The sequence below is a fragment of the Otolemur garnettii genome, unplaced genomic scaffold (genome assembly GCF_000181295.1).
Source record: "Otolemur garnettii isolate 467f Iridium unplaced genomic scaffold, OtoGar3 scaffold00027, whole genome shotgun sequence".
Taxonomy (NCBI): Eukaryota; Metazoa; Chordata; class Mammalia; order Primates; family Galagidae; genus Otolemur; species Otolemur garnettii.
The window spans coordinates 16827536-16844946 of NW_003852422.1; the positions used below are offsets into that span (position 1 = coordinate 16827536).

The window sequence follows — 17411 nt, forward strand, 5'->3', positions numbered from 1 at the left end:
TTAGCCGGTTGAGCTATAGGCGCCGAGCCTATTCATGTATTTCTATGCAAAGCAGTGGGAATAATTTTCTCTAAGACAAAAACATTTTATAGTTGCATTTATTGGTAGACCTTAAAATTCACAGTGCGTAGCTAAAAGTTTCATAAGCTATATTTTAAGCGTGCTGCCCTTGAATAGAAAAGAAAACAAAGCTACAACACTATCTAGGAAGCCCATTCCAATAGCTCCAAAAAATCAATACTAGCAGAATTACTGTCTATCATTGACTGACCAGCAGCTCTATGAGGGAGTTTAATCTGGGAAGCATGAACAAATCATACTGACTCTCCTAGTTCTAAGTATATATGTTGTAGAGAATCAATCAATGGCTTATACTGTCAGGGGCTGGCAAACTATGGCCCATGGGCCATTGGCACACAGACATGCCTATTTGTTTATACACTGCCCAAGGCTGCTTTCGTGCTATGTTATAATCTTAAATCCTGCAAAACCTCAACTATTTACTACCCAATCCATTATGGAACAACAACAAAAAATTGCTAGCTCCTGATTTAGACAACAAGCTATACCATTTAGGAAAGGTTTGATTGACCATCTAAGAACCTTCCACTTCACTTAACCTTCCTTCCAGTTCACTTGTTAGAAAAGAGTCTTAAAAATCTCATCCTTCAGGCCCTGCTCCTAAATATAAACATTAAGTAATTTTAGGAAGCCTAAGAAAATATTTTTTAGAAGGTAAAATAATGCAACATCGGAAATGTATACCTCAAAAGTTAGCATTTTGGAGTTCCAAAGGTAAGTTTCCAAAATAGTTTTGGGATTAAGGTCATTTAAAAGCAAGACTTTTGGTGGTAAGGACAAGTTCCACCTTCAACAATTACAGATGCCACAACGGTCCCACTGAGCACGGAATGGGGGTAACTACTACAGACAGATAAATGATCCCCCTCCCCCTGTGGTGGGGAGGTCAGCAGTCCTCTACCCTCCTCACAGGGCACCTCTCTCTACCCAGCACCTGCTGGCTGTGTTCCTGAAGGCTTGGTTGTTAGTTCAATTTTTGTAAAATAAATAGTTTCCTCATTGTCTTACACATTCAGAACCGCTTGCATTTCTGACTCATCCCAAGTTGGCAACACTCCCTTCCTTGTACTTTAGCTCCTTACATTCTTTCTCCCCCCACCCCAGAAAATAACAACAAAAAGAACAACAAGGAAGAGAAAGATGGTGAGAAAAGGAGACAGCATCAGGATAACAATGCCAGAGTCTGGTGGGGGCAGGGGGTGAGGCCGGGAGCACACCAAGACCTGAGACTAAGGAAAAAAGGGGAGGAAGGCCTACAGAGAGGCAGAGGACAGGGCACAGCAATCATTCAGGATGCCACGTCAGGCAGAGGAGCCAAACTCCAGCAAACCCAGAAACCGGGCGCGTATTCCTGCCCCTCTCGGTGCCTTTGCAATGAAGTCGAAACTCTCCCCTTCCCAAATTTCTCAGTGGCTTTTACGTTTTTGTTTCCTCAGGTTCCGCTCTGAGCAGATTAACAAAATTCACGGAGCACCTCCTGTGTGTTGAGGACACCCTCCTCTTCCTAAAAACACAGCAAGTTCTCGGTCCTAAAGACTCGCTGTCACCACAGCCTCCTTCTAGATTCTGAAGAAAATGAAGCAGAAAGTTCCAGTTTTCTTCACGTTGTCTGTCAAGCCACTTAGCGGGGCAAAGGTTCCTCTGGTAACACCGATAGATTCCTGCATCTGGGTCAGGGGAAAGCAAGCAGAGAAGACTCTGTGGAAAGGATTCTTACTAACCCAACATCAGCCGGTGGTGCAGAAATGTAACCTATCTGGTTCACGCCTTTACTTACCAAAATTGGAAATACAAAAAAAAAAAAGTTTATACAGAAATCTTTTAAAACTGATTGGATATTTCATGCACTCTCAATTCCCGCATATGGAACATAGCACAGGATTTTCTCAGTAATTCAGGATTGTGAAGATCTACTATTGTGACACTGGCTGTAAAACAGCGAGCCTTGGGGTCTAATACAGAATGGAGACACGCCTGCCCTTGGCTCTCACCTTCTCGCCACTTGTGACGTTCCCGTCTGGGAAACCTGATGAGCTGGATGGAGAACAGACTAGGATTGACACAGCATCAAAGATGCTGCTACATTCCTATATTTACAGACTAGGCAGTTAACACAAAAGCATAAGTTGCTATAGAACAAAAAGGGGGGGAAAAAGGTTAATTATATCATGTTGGATTTGAGGGGTGGGGAGGAGTACAATTAGAACAAACAATGTATGAGGTCGGTTCTCTGGGGCGCTCAGCTAAGCAACGGTGTGAGCTATATGTGTGCAGGGATTTTAAGGCAAACGTTTTTTGGCTCAGAGGCCATTAGTGATGTTATGATTCTCAGCAATGCCCCAGACAGCTAAGGCTGCTGTAACAGGCCTCGGGAGAGAAATGCAGATTTGCGAAGACCTTGCAGGTCACAAACACGGTCTCTGCACAGTGTCAAGCGCAGCTCTGCAGTGGGGGAGAAAGAGAAGTCAGTTCTAAATGCTGAAGACGACACGGTGCAGGGAGCAAAACCAAAGGCGGGCTGTGGCTCAAGGGGCCTCATGGCCACCTCCAAACATCCCAGGAATATGGCGTCTGTAGTGTCCAAAATGGCACAGTCCACCACGGAAAAGCCACAGCCAGGACACAGCTCCGGGCACACAGCCTCACAGGGACACAGACCCAATGTGTCTAGATCACCAAGATCTCTCAGAAACCTAGAGATTCGAGTTTTTAATATGGAGTCTCACAAATGTCAGCTCAGGAGTTGTGACTGTTTTGTTTTAGTGCTCCACGGGCCAAACAGACACACCCGAGAATTCAGTCTGGTCCACAGGGACCAACGGTATGCAAATTCTGGTCTGACTGCTGACCCAGAAATACTTACAGTGAGCGAGGAGACCTCAGGTACTTAAAACAGCTTTGAGGCTTCTCGGAGAGAAGGAAAGATTCATTGCACACAATGTTTTTTAAAAAGGAAGGGCGGGGGGACCATAGAATTTCCAATCCTTTGGGAGAAAAACTAAACTAGTATTTAAATATACATTACATAGTGCCAGAACATCACCTCACCCGTTACTTGCTGTTCACCTGGGAAAAAAAATGTAATCTGACAGACTGTCCCTACACTAACCCACAGGCCAACTTCAGCACCAGTGATAATGGCATAACCAGGCATCATGTCCCTAAATGTTGACACTGAATTTGATCAAGCTTTTAGGTACAACTTCTAATAGATAGTACCGTACAAAAAACACAGTGGGGAAAGGGCACTTTAATTCATCAACTGATGATGCCACCAGAAGACAATCAAATACAGTGAGACCACCTAGATACAAGTAATTGAAAAGAGAGACTGGGGAGGACAGGAACTATTCCAGATTTTAAAAGGCTTAACAGACTAGCCAATTAAATGCAATACACGACTCAATTAAATTCTAGTTTAAGTGGCCCCACTGTAAAAGGCATTTCAGGGTCAGCTGGGGGGACTCACATAATGGATCAGGTAAAAGAGTCCATTAGGCAATTATCTTTGATTTTGTGAAACCCAGTATTGCAATTATACAACTGTGTTTTTCAAGTTTTGTGTTTTTTTTTTTTAATCTCACAGCACACTTGAACCTACAGTTAAACTTCTGTGCCACACTTCACTTATGTGGATTGAAAAAAAGAGTTAAAGAAAGGATATGTTTACTGTGTTCTCTCACTTCTTTTGAAAATAATTTAATTAATGATCTTTAAAAATTTTCTCAGCACCCCTATGATCCTCTCACAGCACACCGGGTGAAAAAAAATTGCTGCTATCCAGAAATTTGTTTTTTTAGAGATGTGGGCTGAAATATTAGTATTTTGGAGCTAAATTTCATGATGTCTATAATCTACTTCTGAATATTTCAGGGAAAACAAGAGGAAACAAACACAGTAAAATGTTCACAAATCTATACGAGGGACAGAGGCAGGCTGGGGTCACAGGGCCATCCTCAGTCTTCATCATTCTCGATTGCTAGGAGATAGGAGGACTTGTTGCCATGTCCTCCTTCCAATGTGTGTTTTTCATTTTGAAGCACTAGCTGCTAAAACAGGATGGCAGCCCAAACAGGAATTACCGTGACGCTCACAGCTCAGCACGCACAAACGAGAAGCAACAGCAAAAATGGGGCATCTCGTAACCCTCTGGGCAGAAGACTGAGGTTCTCGAGCTGGGCTGTGTGGGCCGGCGTAGCTAAATTTTACAAAGCAGCCTGACAGCCACAAATGCATCCGAGGTAATCTCAAATGAAGGTACTGGCTAAAGCTAAGAAGGAAAAGGGACAGGGGTTAAATCTAAAACCTACACTGAAATGACGCTATTCAATTACTGCTTCAAGCCTACAACAGAAGGTCAGATGTCTGGAGACGCAGGCTTAACTGCAGAAGAATACGGTTTGAAACTTGAAAAGCTATCCTGACTTTAAAATGAACACTTTAAGAGCTTAATTCGCAAAATGCATCTATTCCAAATCTGATAGTTGCTGATACTCACTCCACTTCAAAACCTTAGTAGCTACCATCAAATACATTGGCCAGTTTTTTTAAACTAATAAAAAGGGGTGCCAATTCATCAAATCTCAGGTTTGGGGAGGAACTCTAACAGTCCTCTAGTCCAATGACCTAGCCAAAGCCTGAACAGAAGAGTATTAACCTATCACTGGGAAGAACGTGGCATTAGAAGTCGCATAAATCCAGGCTTAACTCATCCTACCACTCCCTACAGCCTTGTTTGATCTCAGACTGATGACTGCCTCACACTTTGCTCATCTACCAAATGGAGACTTCCTCTTCATACAGTTTAGGCAGAACCTGGCGGCATCCCATGGGTTCCGTGCACATTCCCAGGCAACCTGCAAGCCTTCAAGTCCCAGTCTGCAAATAACTCACATTGAGAGCCTAGGCACTGGCTCAATCAATTCTCAGCTCTGTAACTTAGCAGGGGTGTGGACTTTACAAAGAACTGAAGCTTTCTTGCCTCTGTTTCCTCATCTGCAAACTAGAAAGAACCATACATAACACCAGCGGGAGAGGACCAAATGAGCTCCCAGGGAACAGTACAGAGAATACGCACAGGAAACACGAGCCTTTGTGATTCACTGCCCTCTTTCCACACCCACCACTTTAATAAAGCACAACTCATCTGCCCCTGACTGTACATGTCACTGTGGCCAAATACTGGGACTTGTCCCTACCTTATCACAGACTGTGGGAAGGCACGCAGCTGAGTCCAGAGTGGTCTGCTGAGCCCCATCCACAGCTGCTGGTAAGATGGGGGCCACTGCAATCCAAAGCACCCACGTGCTCTCTGATCCGAGGCCCTGTGCCAACCCTAAGGCAAGGGCTTTGATGCAGGGCCCTGACCTTCCATGGCCAACCCAGCTGGGCCTCATGCACCCCCAAGTAGAAGTTTCTGGAATCTACCACAACAAAGAGTATGCTCCTTCCGTGGGCCAGAAAGTAGTAATTTCATACAAACACTGGCATCAAGGGAGACCCTTCCCTGCCTGCTATCTACCAACTCTCCAGATCCTCTTCTCTGCCCCCAGCCTAGAGCTGGCTTCCCTGAGCTTCTCTCTCTACACTCGCCTTGTGGCCCTGTTCCGGGCAGCCACCTGCCTCTGCTGGTCTACACAGAACCTTTTCAAGGAACAGAGAAAACCGCCTCCCATGGATGCTGGAAGAGACACCTAATGGGTCACTGGCAACAGCGTGAGAATGTGAAAAAGTGTCCCTTCCTCCAGGCCGGTGACTCTGTGCCACCACGTCACCTTCCACTCAAAGAATTCAAGTCAACAACTGGGCAACTGCTGCGTGCCACAACCTCTGTGCCTACAAACAGTAGTGGACAAGGCTGCAGACTCTGGAACACCAGGGGCTATCCAAGATAACTACAGCCCAGGGAGCGGCAGGCTGTCCTCTTGTGCTGGGGGTGACGGGAGACCTTACCAGTGTGTTGCCACCTAAACTGTGCCTTCATGGGGAAGTAGCTGCCAGAAAGGATGTGAGGAGGTTCCAGGCAGAGGGGAAAACATGAGTACAGGCAACTTCAGGGAACACTCAGAGAATGTGAGGTTTCAGTGAAGGGGGGAGAGGAGGACAGAGGGGCAGAGGAAGGCGATCTGGCCCCAGTTCATGCACTTTTTGGGTAAATACTTCTTGAGTACCTCCTAGGTTCTAGATGCTGTTCTAGGCCATGGAAAATAAAAAGCAAATAAACATAATTCTAGCCAAGAGAAGCTAAAAATCTAGTTTGGAAGAAAGGAACAATTCTAAGCACAAAACAAGTCAAGCCCAGGGACTGAGCTGTGTACAGTGCTTCCCAGATAGAACGGGCACGTCAGAGACAGGACATGGTGCTGGGAGCTGGGTGGGGGGCTGTGTGATGGAGAAGCCAAGGACCCAGCGAGTAAGCATTAAGGATAAGACATCACGACTCCCCTGAGCTGGGTGGGGTCAGGGTGGGACATGTCCTCAGGAGAGGACCTATAGGCAGACCAGGGCATGCGGGGGCACCCTACTTGTTCTGAGGCAAGTTTTTCTTCCCTTTCCAGTTTCACTGGCCTTTTACACGTGGCCTGCTTTCTTAAAGGGTTAGATTTTCTTTGGCTCAGCATTTTTTTAAACCATTTTGAAAAAGAATCACACTGTACGGATAATAAAGACTGGATGCCTTTGACCCAGGGTGATAATAGTCTCAATTTACATATTATGTCCTGACATCCCCTTCGATTTAGCATTTGTTCCAGACAAAAGTGTCCCAGTTTAGATGACAGATTCTATGACTGCCCTTTTTTGACCTCAAGATATGGTCCAAAGGGAAACATCTTTCTCTACTACTGCTATTTTCCACACGTGCCAACTGCTCCAATGTTCGAGTATAGCAACAGCTCATTTATCAAATCTTCTTTGAACAAAGGTTCCTTTAATAAACTGAGACTGGGCTGGGAGGAGCTGGAAAATGATCTTGTATCCTAAGCCCTAGAGTGGGGCAGAGAGAGCTGAAAAAGAGAAGGGCACTGTGGGCATAGGCCTCTGGAGGGTGATCAGCACCACACCCAGGGCCCCACAAGCTCCAGTCCTCTGAGTGGGAGTCACAGGCAGTTTCTGTCATCACCTGGGGGTAGGGGGAGAGATGAAGTGCTCTACTGTCCCCACCATCATGGGACCATCTCATTCAGCCCCTTGTCCCCCCCTCTACCCTCGCACCTCAGGCCAAGTGACCCAGGCAACCTCCCTTGGAGACAAGCAAGTGTAGCCCCAGACTGTAAATCCCTGTCTTTAAACACATCAACATGCACACAGCATTTCTACTACTGGAAAGTTTCTGACCAAGCCTCTGATGCAAACTGCCCTTCTTCTTCCATCCGTTTTCCTGTCTACTGCAGAGGTTCCAGTTCCTACCCAGCCTTGTTTTTTTTTGGCAAGGGAGACATTGCTGGAGGGACACCCAGTGAGAGGGCTGTGAGAGAAGGCATGCTTGCGACCCTGGGCTCTGCTGGACATGGGAGATGGCAGAGAACACATTACAACCCCCCCCCCCACACACACACACTGTAACTGCCGCCTTAAAACATGACGGAGCTGCAGGCCACAAGAGTCATTCTGGGGTCTTTCCCGGACTCCAGCCTACCAGGGACGAGGGACATGTCATCCTTGTTTTATACGCACATTCCAGAACATGGGTGGTTTTAAAGGATCTGTCCAAGATAACCTGGAGGAAGAATGCACATCATCGGGCAAATTTATAAGGCAAGAGGCAGTGGTACCCCAGAGTGAGAGGCCAACTTAGCATGAATCTGCACTGCCACCAGCAAGCGGGACCTTAAAGAACTACGGCACTCAGAGAAAGCTGGCGGCTAAGAGGGGATGCTGGGGGAGGGTGTGTGTCTGTTTACTAATCTAAGAAAATGAAGACCAGAACCAGTGATCAGAGTTTCTTACTCATTTTCTGGCACTTGGTCCATGAGGCCACAACATTACCTTCCTAATTAACATCTTGAAGGATAATTCCTTCCCACCCTGCCCCCTCTAGCAATGAACCTGCCTGCTATCATATAAACAGTCAAAACGCAAGGCTTGCCTCTGCTAGGATTCAGAGCCTAACTCCACTACAATTTTAACTTCAGATCTTCTCAACAGGCTGAGAAATACAAACTGAATCAATTTTACTTTTTTTTTCCTAATGGAGGGAAACAAAACAAAACAAACAAAACAAAAATCAAGTTATAAAAAGAAATCATCCAAAATTCCTAACTCCTTCCTTCAACACTATATATTTCATTGCAAAAAGAAAGAACAGGCATTTTTAAAATAAGAATGCAAGCTACTTAGCATGCAAATATTTAAATTGAAAGAATAATATTTTTGCTGTTCTTTTTCTTGGGGCTTTACATGTTCTTATTCTTGGTGCTCTGTATGTTAAGTAGTAGGGAAAAGGTACTAAAAAAGGTCCACCCCCCCCCATAAACTTCTAATCTAGTAATAGAGCCAAGTAAATACCAGAAGACCATCAGATAATGAGACAGTGATCTACAAACGCTAAAGTGATATTGTACCCACTATGGCAACAAAGAGGGATTAGGAGAGGAAAGACATCTGGGCTGAATCTTGAAAGTCTTCACCAGAAAGGCAGGATACAAGGTGGCCTTTGACAGGCCTGGAATTTTTAAATTTCAAGAAGTCGCATTGCAGGTGGATGAGAAGAGCTCAGGCTCATGGAATCAGCTGGAAGTGTCGCTCTTCAAGCTAAGTACAGGGAAGGTCAGCCTGCACCTCTCGGCCTAGCTTGTCCTTGCTTGAGCACAGGCAGACACGTGGTAAGCCATTCAAGTGTGACTTCCCGTGGACTCCACCTCCCCTCCGATATCCCCAGCAGCACAGGCTGATGTCAGTGCCCCTGTTAAGTGAAATTCCCTGTGACACAAAGCAGAGTCGCCGTGGCTCCAGGTCTCATTTGAGGCTTATGTAAGTGCAGGAATTTCTTTCTTAATTTCACTGCTATTTCTATCAATTTTATTTCTTGTTTTTTTTTTTCTCGAGGTTTGCCATTTTGGTAATTTCCCAATTTCTTAATAGATAAAACTGAATTGTACATGATATGTGGCAGGTTAAAAAACAGACATCTGCCTGCCAGCAGTAAAAGGCTTCTGCAGGGTATGCAGGATAGCACGGTCAGCTAGACACAGGCCTCAGTACTAAGGGTCTCCAGTGCCTGACTCTCACTCTAGGAAACTGTATAGGGGACGGGATGCACCACCCTCACCTACCTCATCCTTAAGCCTCACAGTATTCCCAGACCACCACTCCAAGCAGGGGAGGGACATGAGACCAGTCTCAACTACTCTTCAAGCACTATTGGCCTATGTGACCTCAGTAGATAATTTAACCTTTTTGGATTCGAGGTCTATCGACCTTAAAAGAGGAAAGTTGGACTAGAAGATCACTAATGTCCCTTTTCTAGTTCTAAAATTCATAACATCTTTGGTCGCCAAAATCAGGTTCCAACCCGGGTGCCAGGCGGCTCCATCCTTGCCCTGCTACCAGTCCAGTAACTTCATGTGACACATCAGAGAGCCCACAGGGACAAAAGGGCTAATTTAAAGACATGAATGTCATGAGCAATACTGAAAATAAAAAAGCTGAACACCCAGGCTGCTTCCCTTGTGGTGCTTTTGTAAATGTAAGAGAAGTCACCAGATTCACCCCAAATCACAGAATCTCTTAATTCAGAGTATATATGTCAAAAATGTCCAGTTCTTCTAACAAAAAAATTGACAATTTTATGTTTCTCTAAGTTAGGAATTAAAAAGTATTAAAATAAGCACAGCCATATTCCCAAACTGTGTTTTACTTTGTTATGTTTTGTTTATTTTTTGAGATAGCGTCTCATTCTATCACTGGGCTCAAGTGTGTGGTGTCATAGCTCCTGGCAACCTCAAAATCCTGGGCTCAATGGATCCTTCTGCCTCAACCTTCCAAGTAGCTGGGACTCTAGGCACCTGCCACCACGCCTGCTGATTTTTCTGTTTTTTTGTAGAGAGGGAGTGGCTTTGAACTCCTGGCCTCAAGTGATCCTTCCACTGAGCCTGCCAGAGTACTAGGATCATAGGCATAAACCAACTAACCCAGTCCCAAAATTGTTTCCCTACTGAGAAAAAATGCCAGAACCTAATTTCCTCATGAAATCAGCCCATAGGAAGGACATATCTGTTAACTACCCCTGTGATGCCCCCTCATCACCCCTAACAAAATGTGGTCCCTGGACAAGATGCCCCAGCATCACTTACTAAATCGGAGTATCTGGAGGTGGAGCCCAGCGAACTTTGTCTTGAGAAGCCCCACAGCGGATTCTGATAAACACCTAAATTTGAAAAGTACTTGCCAAGTTCTGAAGAAGGCCACCAGAAACAAACCAACAAACATACATACCTGGCTCCAAAGATGTCCTTTTTGGCGAGATCAATTCCAGAAACAACTTTTACTCTGAGAATACGGGATTCTCCCTGTAAGAAAAAAATTTTTTAAAAAAAGTTTAAAAAATTGATCTTCAATGGCTCTGTCTCACCCAATATTAAAGCCAATGATTTCTTTTCAGCCCAGTACTTGGATACAGAACAAATCAATTCAAGTATAAAGCAATTCTTCCTTATACTGAAGTTCGAAGAGCAACCTTCCAGCTCTAAACGTGCACAACTCCAGAAATTTACAGCATCCAGCTTAATTAAGTACAGATTTAATTCAAACTAGGTCATTAAGATCAATTATTCCTGACATTTAAAGGAACTATTTCCCAGTTGTACCAAGAACACAATCACATACATAAAACCGCTAAGAGAAATGTCTGAACACAACAAGTTAGCGTAACTACAACAAGTGATTCCTCCTTTAAAGTTTATATATTTGTATGTATGGCCTGAGATAGAAAGAAATTTAAGGTGGTAAAAGCTTTCCTGAAAATGAGAATGCTTTTCAAAATGTTGACATCAACAAGCAAAAATAATTCCTTAGCTCCAGTAGAAAGAAATTAAGAACGTTTTCCTAAATGGAAATCGTCCCAAAGAGTCTCAGAAAACAGTGGTTGATCTGTTCACTTGTTCATTCATTCACGTTGCTTCACTAATTGCAGCATTTCCTAAGCAGCTTCCAGACAATGGGACTTGAGATGTGGACATCAGTGTGATTCTGGGTCCCTTGTAGGTGACAAGCAGATCCACAGGACCCTGTGACAGAACATGCTGGAGGGCGGGGGTCAGAGAAGCATTTAAGGGCTAGGGCATTCGGGGTAGCCAAGATGGCTGAGGAGGAGTGGCAGGCAGGAGTCTGGGCAACTTTAAGCTTCCAGTTTAGATCACGAACTGTTACCATAATTGAAACAGAGGATTGAGTCCAAGGTGCCATGAACCACCGGATGAGAAAAAAACAGAAGGCTAAATGGAGAGAAACATCTGAGTTAGAGACTCAGGCGGTGTCACTGTAGAGTTGTAGTTGACAGTTACAGTTAAAGGTTTGCAAAATGTTATTGAAGAAGAGAAGGGAACATGGCTAAGGATTGAATCTTAGAGAACGCAAGTATGGGGTGGCAAGAGAGAGCAAACAAGGACTTCAGTACGGTACGTTTAGTCCAGACCTGGGTGATGGAAAGAAAACCTAAATGATCGTGTGATGTCGAAGGAGACAAAGACAGGGAAAAACAAAACCAGGAGAGAGCAGGAGGGCGGGTGCTTGTCCACGCACCGCTCAGATCAAACCCACGCCGCACAGTGGGAACAGCCTTGACGTGATTTACGCTCGGGGAATCTTCCATCCCGCTGCGTGTCCCTGATACACGGCTGCCCACGCACTAACACAGCGGGGCACAGGCACGTGGTGAAGATGCGTCTCAGCTCGTGTGTTCCTATGATCTTTCAAACTGCCTGCATTCACATTGGCAGCCCTCGAGAAAGGATGAAGAGATGAAAGGCAGCACCAGACAAGGCAGGGATAAGCTAAAACGCATCCTTACTACAGCAGTGCGTCTCAGTGCTTGCAGAAGTGCTGGGGTTAGGTGCTCTGGGCTTGGTTCCTGGAGGCGCTGTGGGAACATCCCTGTCCCTGTACACTTCCCAGCTGGCCGTCAGCGGTTCTTTCTTTAGCACTAAATGCCATGTAGGCTGAGGCTCTTTTCTGTCTCTCCCAGCAGGCTATACCCTGCTGCCAGTCACCTGATGCCTCCCGTGGCCTGCTCAGCTCAAAGCAGTGCGAGTGACTTTTACACATGATTCAAAACACACCTTTGTTTTTTTCTTTTGAGACAGAGCCTCAAGCTGTTCCCCTGGGTAGAGTGCTATAGCATCACAGCTCACAGCAACCTCCAACTCCTGGGCTCAAGCGAGTCTCCTGCCTCAGCCTCCCAAGTAGCTGGGACCACAGGCGCCTGCCACAACACCCAGCTATTTTTTTGGTTGCAGCCTTCATTGTTGTTTGGCGGGCCTGGGCTAGATTTGAACCCACCACCTTAGGTGTATGTGGCTGGCGCCTTAGCCACTTGAGCCACAGGCGCCAAGCCCAAAACACACCTTTGTTTAGTTCTTTGTACACTTAAGAATACATGGCCCACTCATGTCCATAGTGCACATAGAAGGTGAAAGTCGTGGCTTACACAAAACCCCTGCCTGCCAAACTTGACTTGGGAGGGAATGGGGACTTATTCAGAAGAAGAAATGGATGACAGGTGCTATAGCTTACATGCATGTCTCTCCAAACTCCTGCTGAAATTTGATCCCCAATGTTGGAAGTGGGACCTGGTGGGAGGTCTCTCATCAATGGCTTGATGCCATCCTTGTCCTCCGGTAAGGAGTTATTGCTCTGTTCGTTCCTGCCAGAGCTGGTCACTAAAAAGGACTGGCACCTGCCCACTTGGTCTTTCCTCCGTCTTCTCTCCCTGCACGATCTCTGCACACACAGGCCTGCCTTCACCGTCTGGCATGAGTGGAAGCAGCCCAAGGCCTCCACCATATCCAAGGGCTGGTGCCAGGCTTCTTGCACAGTCTGCAGAATCATGAGCCAAATAAGCCTCTTTTCTGTAAATCACCCAGCCTCAAGTATCCCTTTATAGCAATGCAAAACTGGGCTGACACAATAAGAAAGTGCTACAGAACAGGTGACTGATTTTCCTGTCTCCCTACCTCCCCCACCTCTACTCTCTACCCCTCCCACCAGCACAAATACTGCCAAATATTACTGTTGAAGGGAGAACTTGGATGGTATTAAAGTGATGTGTCCAGCCCACCCTCGGTGCTGGCTAAAGGAGCTGCAGGTGTTCAATCTGGCCACAGAAGACTGACATGGCTCCTACACAGAGGAGCCTGAGGTATCTGCTCAGCACCAAGTTCCACGTACGCCCAGCGCATGCAAGCAGCAGTTCTGTTTGCACACCCCAGGCTCCTACCTATAACTGATCTGGAGGACCCAGAGCAGGAACTGTGTCTAGGAAGGAACTCAAGGTACGGCCAGTCTCAGAGCAGAAGATAAGAATTTTGATGTGAAACTATTTCCTTGGCATTTTCAGAAGTCCTGGGTAGAGCCTTGGACATTCCACACAATGGATAGGGGGACTCACTTCAATCGTAACTGGCTTTGAAGAAGTAAGTACTGCTAATAACTGGTTCCCTGAAGCTTACATTAAGGTTAGATAAATGGTCTTACATTTGGCATGCCTACTTTCCAAAAGTAGGCAACATTCATATGAATAAATGATTAAAAATAAATCTAAACAAAAGGATAACGTTTAGTGATCTAAGGATACAGGAATAAGGAAGACAAGACACAACCGCTCACACACACTCCAGCCAGCCTCTCTGCTGGTGTGTGCAGAGTACCTTATCCAAGGGCTCTTAACCTAGGGGGAAACAGAAATTAATAGTCCTTCTGAAGGCAAAGAACATTACCCACCAAACACCTTAAAATTCTGTCTATACTCCCCATCATTAGATGAAACCTCTTTTAGGAATCATTCCCAAGAAAAGTACAGATGGGTGCAGATAGAACAAAATACTAGCTTAAAGGCCAGTAACCAAAGCATTTTTTAAATTGAAAGGAACCTAAAAGCCCCTGAATAGTAGACAGCTAATTCCATGCCATGGGCCATATAACACTGTCATTAAAAGCAGGTAAGAACATGTAATGACACTTCTTCATTCCACAAGTATATCTGAGTACCCCCCATGTGTCAAACATGTTATCTGAAGACATCGATGTCAAAGAGAGAGAGTTCCAGCCTCCAGGAACCCCCAATCTAGCAAGCAGAAAGACAGGACTGTGAATACATAACAGGAACAAGCAAGACCACTTCTGATGGCAGTAACACAAAAGCAACTGAGTAGAGGGAGGGGGTGGAGAATTCACAGCTGGATGGTCCTAAAGGCCTCTTTGAAGACAGTAGAGCTGAAACCTGAGGGAGGCAGAGGGAAAAGGCAGGGCTGGGGTTCCAGGCAAGTCTGAGAGCAAGGCCCCCAGGAGAGAGGGGCAACATGGGGTCCAGTGGGGTCAGAACCAGAGAGGACAGTCTCAAGAGAAGGTGCCCATTACTCCAACCATTTGCAGGGAGGCACTGTAAAGTTTTAAGCAGGGAAGTGACAAAATGTGTCTTAAGTTTTTGAAAGAACCACTGTGACTATTTCCTCAGGGAAGCCTGAGCAGGGAGAGGGAGAGCAATTGAGAGATTCTGGCATGAGAGAGAGGAGCTCTATTTAATAGAGTGCAGATGGTGAGGTCACTAAATTCAGCATACAAAAATACACTTAAAATAAAGTGGTTACACAAAAAAGTTTCCAAACAGCTTATACAACTGAGTTGTAGGCAGCTGGTTGTTCAAGGAGCCATTTCCATTTTCTCCCTAGACATTCTGCTCAACTACATTTCCCAGCCTTCCTTGCAGTTAGGGACAGTCACATGACTCTGGCCAATGGAATGTGGGCAGAAACAAAGAGGCCTCCTCTAAATGAGGCCATAACCCCCCGCCCCCCCCAGCACTCTCCATTCTCACCCCATCCCTCTGCTAAATGGGGGGAACTTTGAAGGCAAAGAGGAGGAAACCCCATAAAGGGAATCGAGTTGAGGGCCCCCTACTAATCCCTACTGGCCCTCCTCAGACCCTGAGCTGGAAATGGACTTTTTCCTTTTATTTATTCCCAATGAAACCAAGGGTCACCACAGCAATTAGCCTACCCTTGTCTACAATATAATCTCATTTTTTAAAAATGTCAAGGAATCCTCAGCACCTGTAGCTCAGCAGCTACGGCACCAGCCACATACACCAGAACTGGCGAGTCTGAATCCAGCCCGGGTCTGCCAAACAACAGTGACAACTACAACCAAAAAATAGTCGGGCATTGTGGCAGGCGCCTGTAGTCCCAGCTACTTGGGAGGCTGAGGCAAGAGAATCGCTTAAGCCCAGGAGTTTGAGGCTGCTGTGAGATGTGATGCCATAGCACTCCACAGCACTCTACCGAAGAGTAACAAAGTGAGACTCAATAACTAACTAAATAAATAAATAAATCTGGAAAGGAAAAGGCCTGAAAAGGATGCTATTAATACTGATTACATCTGGATAGTGAATACTTTTTTTGCTTATTTGCATTTTTCCCTCTTGAATCATTGAATATATTTTGTTTGAAAACTGAACTTTTGTAGCAACTTGAGAAAATGCCTAAGATAAACAAAAGAACAAGTTTAATCACAGGACATGGCACCATCCAGGGTCCCTGTATTTCTAAAATGATTAATCCTACTTTTGTCATAAGAAATACGCATGTACAAATTATTTTTTAGCTAACTGACAAAGGCATAGAGCTGTATGCTTAGGAAAATGTGAAAGGTTCTCTGACGAAATACGCAGGCAACAGCTGGGAGGGCCTTTATTGAGCACTTACTATTTACAAGCAGCTGTTGCAGGAAATTTCACCCCTCTTTGAAGTTCAAGGCAAGCGAGCATTACTCTATAAAAAGTTTATATTTGGGTTTTAGCAAAAGTGTCTTATCTTTGTTTCCTCCAAATGACAGGCTTAAACACAGAAAAGCTGCCATCGTCATTCTGTAAGGAAGCACGTGATGAAGTGTGTGACTAGTTTATCAGATGCAACAGGCTGCAGGCCAAGCAACTGTACCTTCTGGAGCATTTTATTACTTTCATAAAATCCATGCATGATATTTTGAACCCTGTTTATGAGTCTGGGAGAATTAAATATTTAACTAAGGTGGCTTCACTTAGACAATGAAAACATCATTCATAGACTGACTGTACAATTGCTGAGAAGGAACAGGCAGAAAAAGAGGCTAGGCCGAACAAACATGGCTCGCAGGGTCTCTTCCTGTTATTAATCTATTGTTTCGCATTGTTATTGTGTAACAGGAGTGACTCTGGGTGCTTTACATATGCTTTTCCACTGAGTTTTTTAATTCTTTATCAAGACCTACATCAAGATCAGGTACTCAAGTGACAAATGACAGTGGCACACTAACAAATAAGGTGTCCCAACTGAGAAACAGGTGGTACTGTGAAAGCTCATTTGTAGACAGCTGTTTGGAACTCAACAGTCCTGGCTCATATTAACTGTGTACACACAAGCAGTTACCGGGTTCCCAAGCCCACCCACAAAGCCTGTGAAATATATCACTATCCCCAGTGCCCCTATGGTAAAATAAATTTCAGGCTTCAACTCAAAAACTCAAGAGACTGAATACCTTTCCCCCTATGTGTCTTAAGAAGGTAACTTGTTAATTTTTATCTTTATTCTTCACCATGGCAGCTGCTCTCCCCCCCCCAAAAGGTGAGATCTGGGAAATCCACTATGACCCCAGGATCACATACATCAGCTGTCCACATGGACAAGGAAGTCTTCCATCAGGACTACATTTTGGTCCTTGTTCCCTAAATGAGTTTATATATTTACCTTCCGTGTTCCAAAGCATATTTATAGTTCTACCTACTACCCCTAACACCTGCAGACTCCCAGTAAAGCCTCCCTGGATTAAAAGAGACGACCACAGAAATATTTTAGTTATATATACATTACTTTAGTTGCTTTTAAAAATAAACAAGGTAACATATGGCATATGCCCACTGTGTGCTGCTTCACATTTGGTATCATTATTCTTTCATTCCTACCTATTCTTGCCCCAACACTGAGGCAGGATCTCATTTCACACATTTTTTAAGACTTTGGGAGGTTTTTAGAGCGGTTTTAGGTTCACAGCAAAATTGAGCAGAAGACACAGGATTTCCTGTGCCCCCATTCACCCCCACAGACCCGGCCTTTCCCTATTAGTGACAGGGTGCACCAGAGTGG

The 17411-nt window shown here is 45.0% G+C and overlaps 1 protein-coding gene across 1 annotated transcript in view; it reads right to left on the minus strand.

Moving 5' to 3' along the window:
* NEDD4L (neural precursor cell expressed, developmentally down-regulated 4-like, E3 ubiquitin protein ligase) overlaps positions 1-17411 on the minus strand; it is a 339833-nt gene that overhangs the window by 216227 nt on the left and 106195 nt on the right. Inside the window, exon 2 of the mRNA XM_023512363.1 lies at positions 10516-10589. Within this exon, the coding sequence (XP_023368131.1) occupies positions 10516-10589 (74 nt within the window). The remainder of the gene's footprint in view (positions 1-10515; positions 10590-17411) is intronic.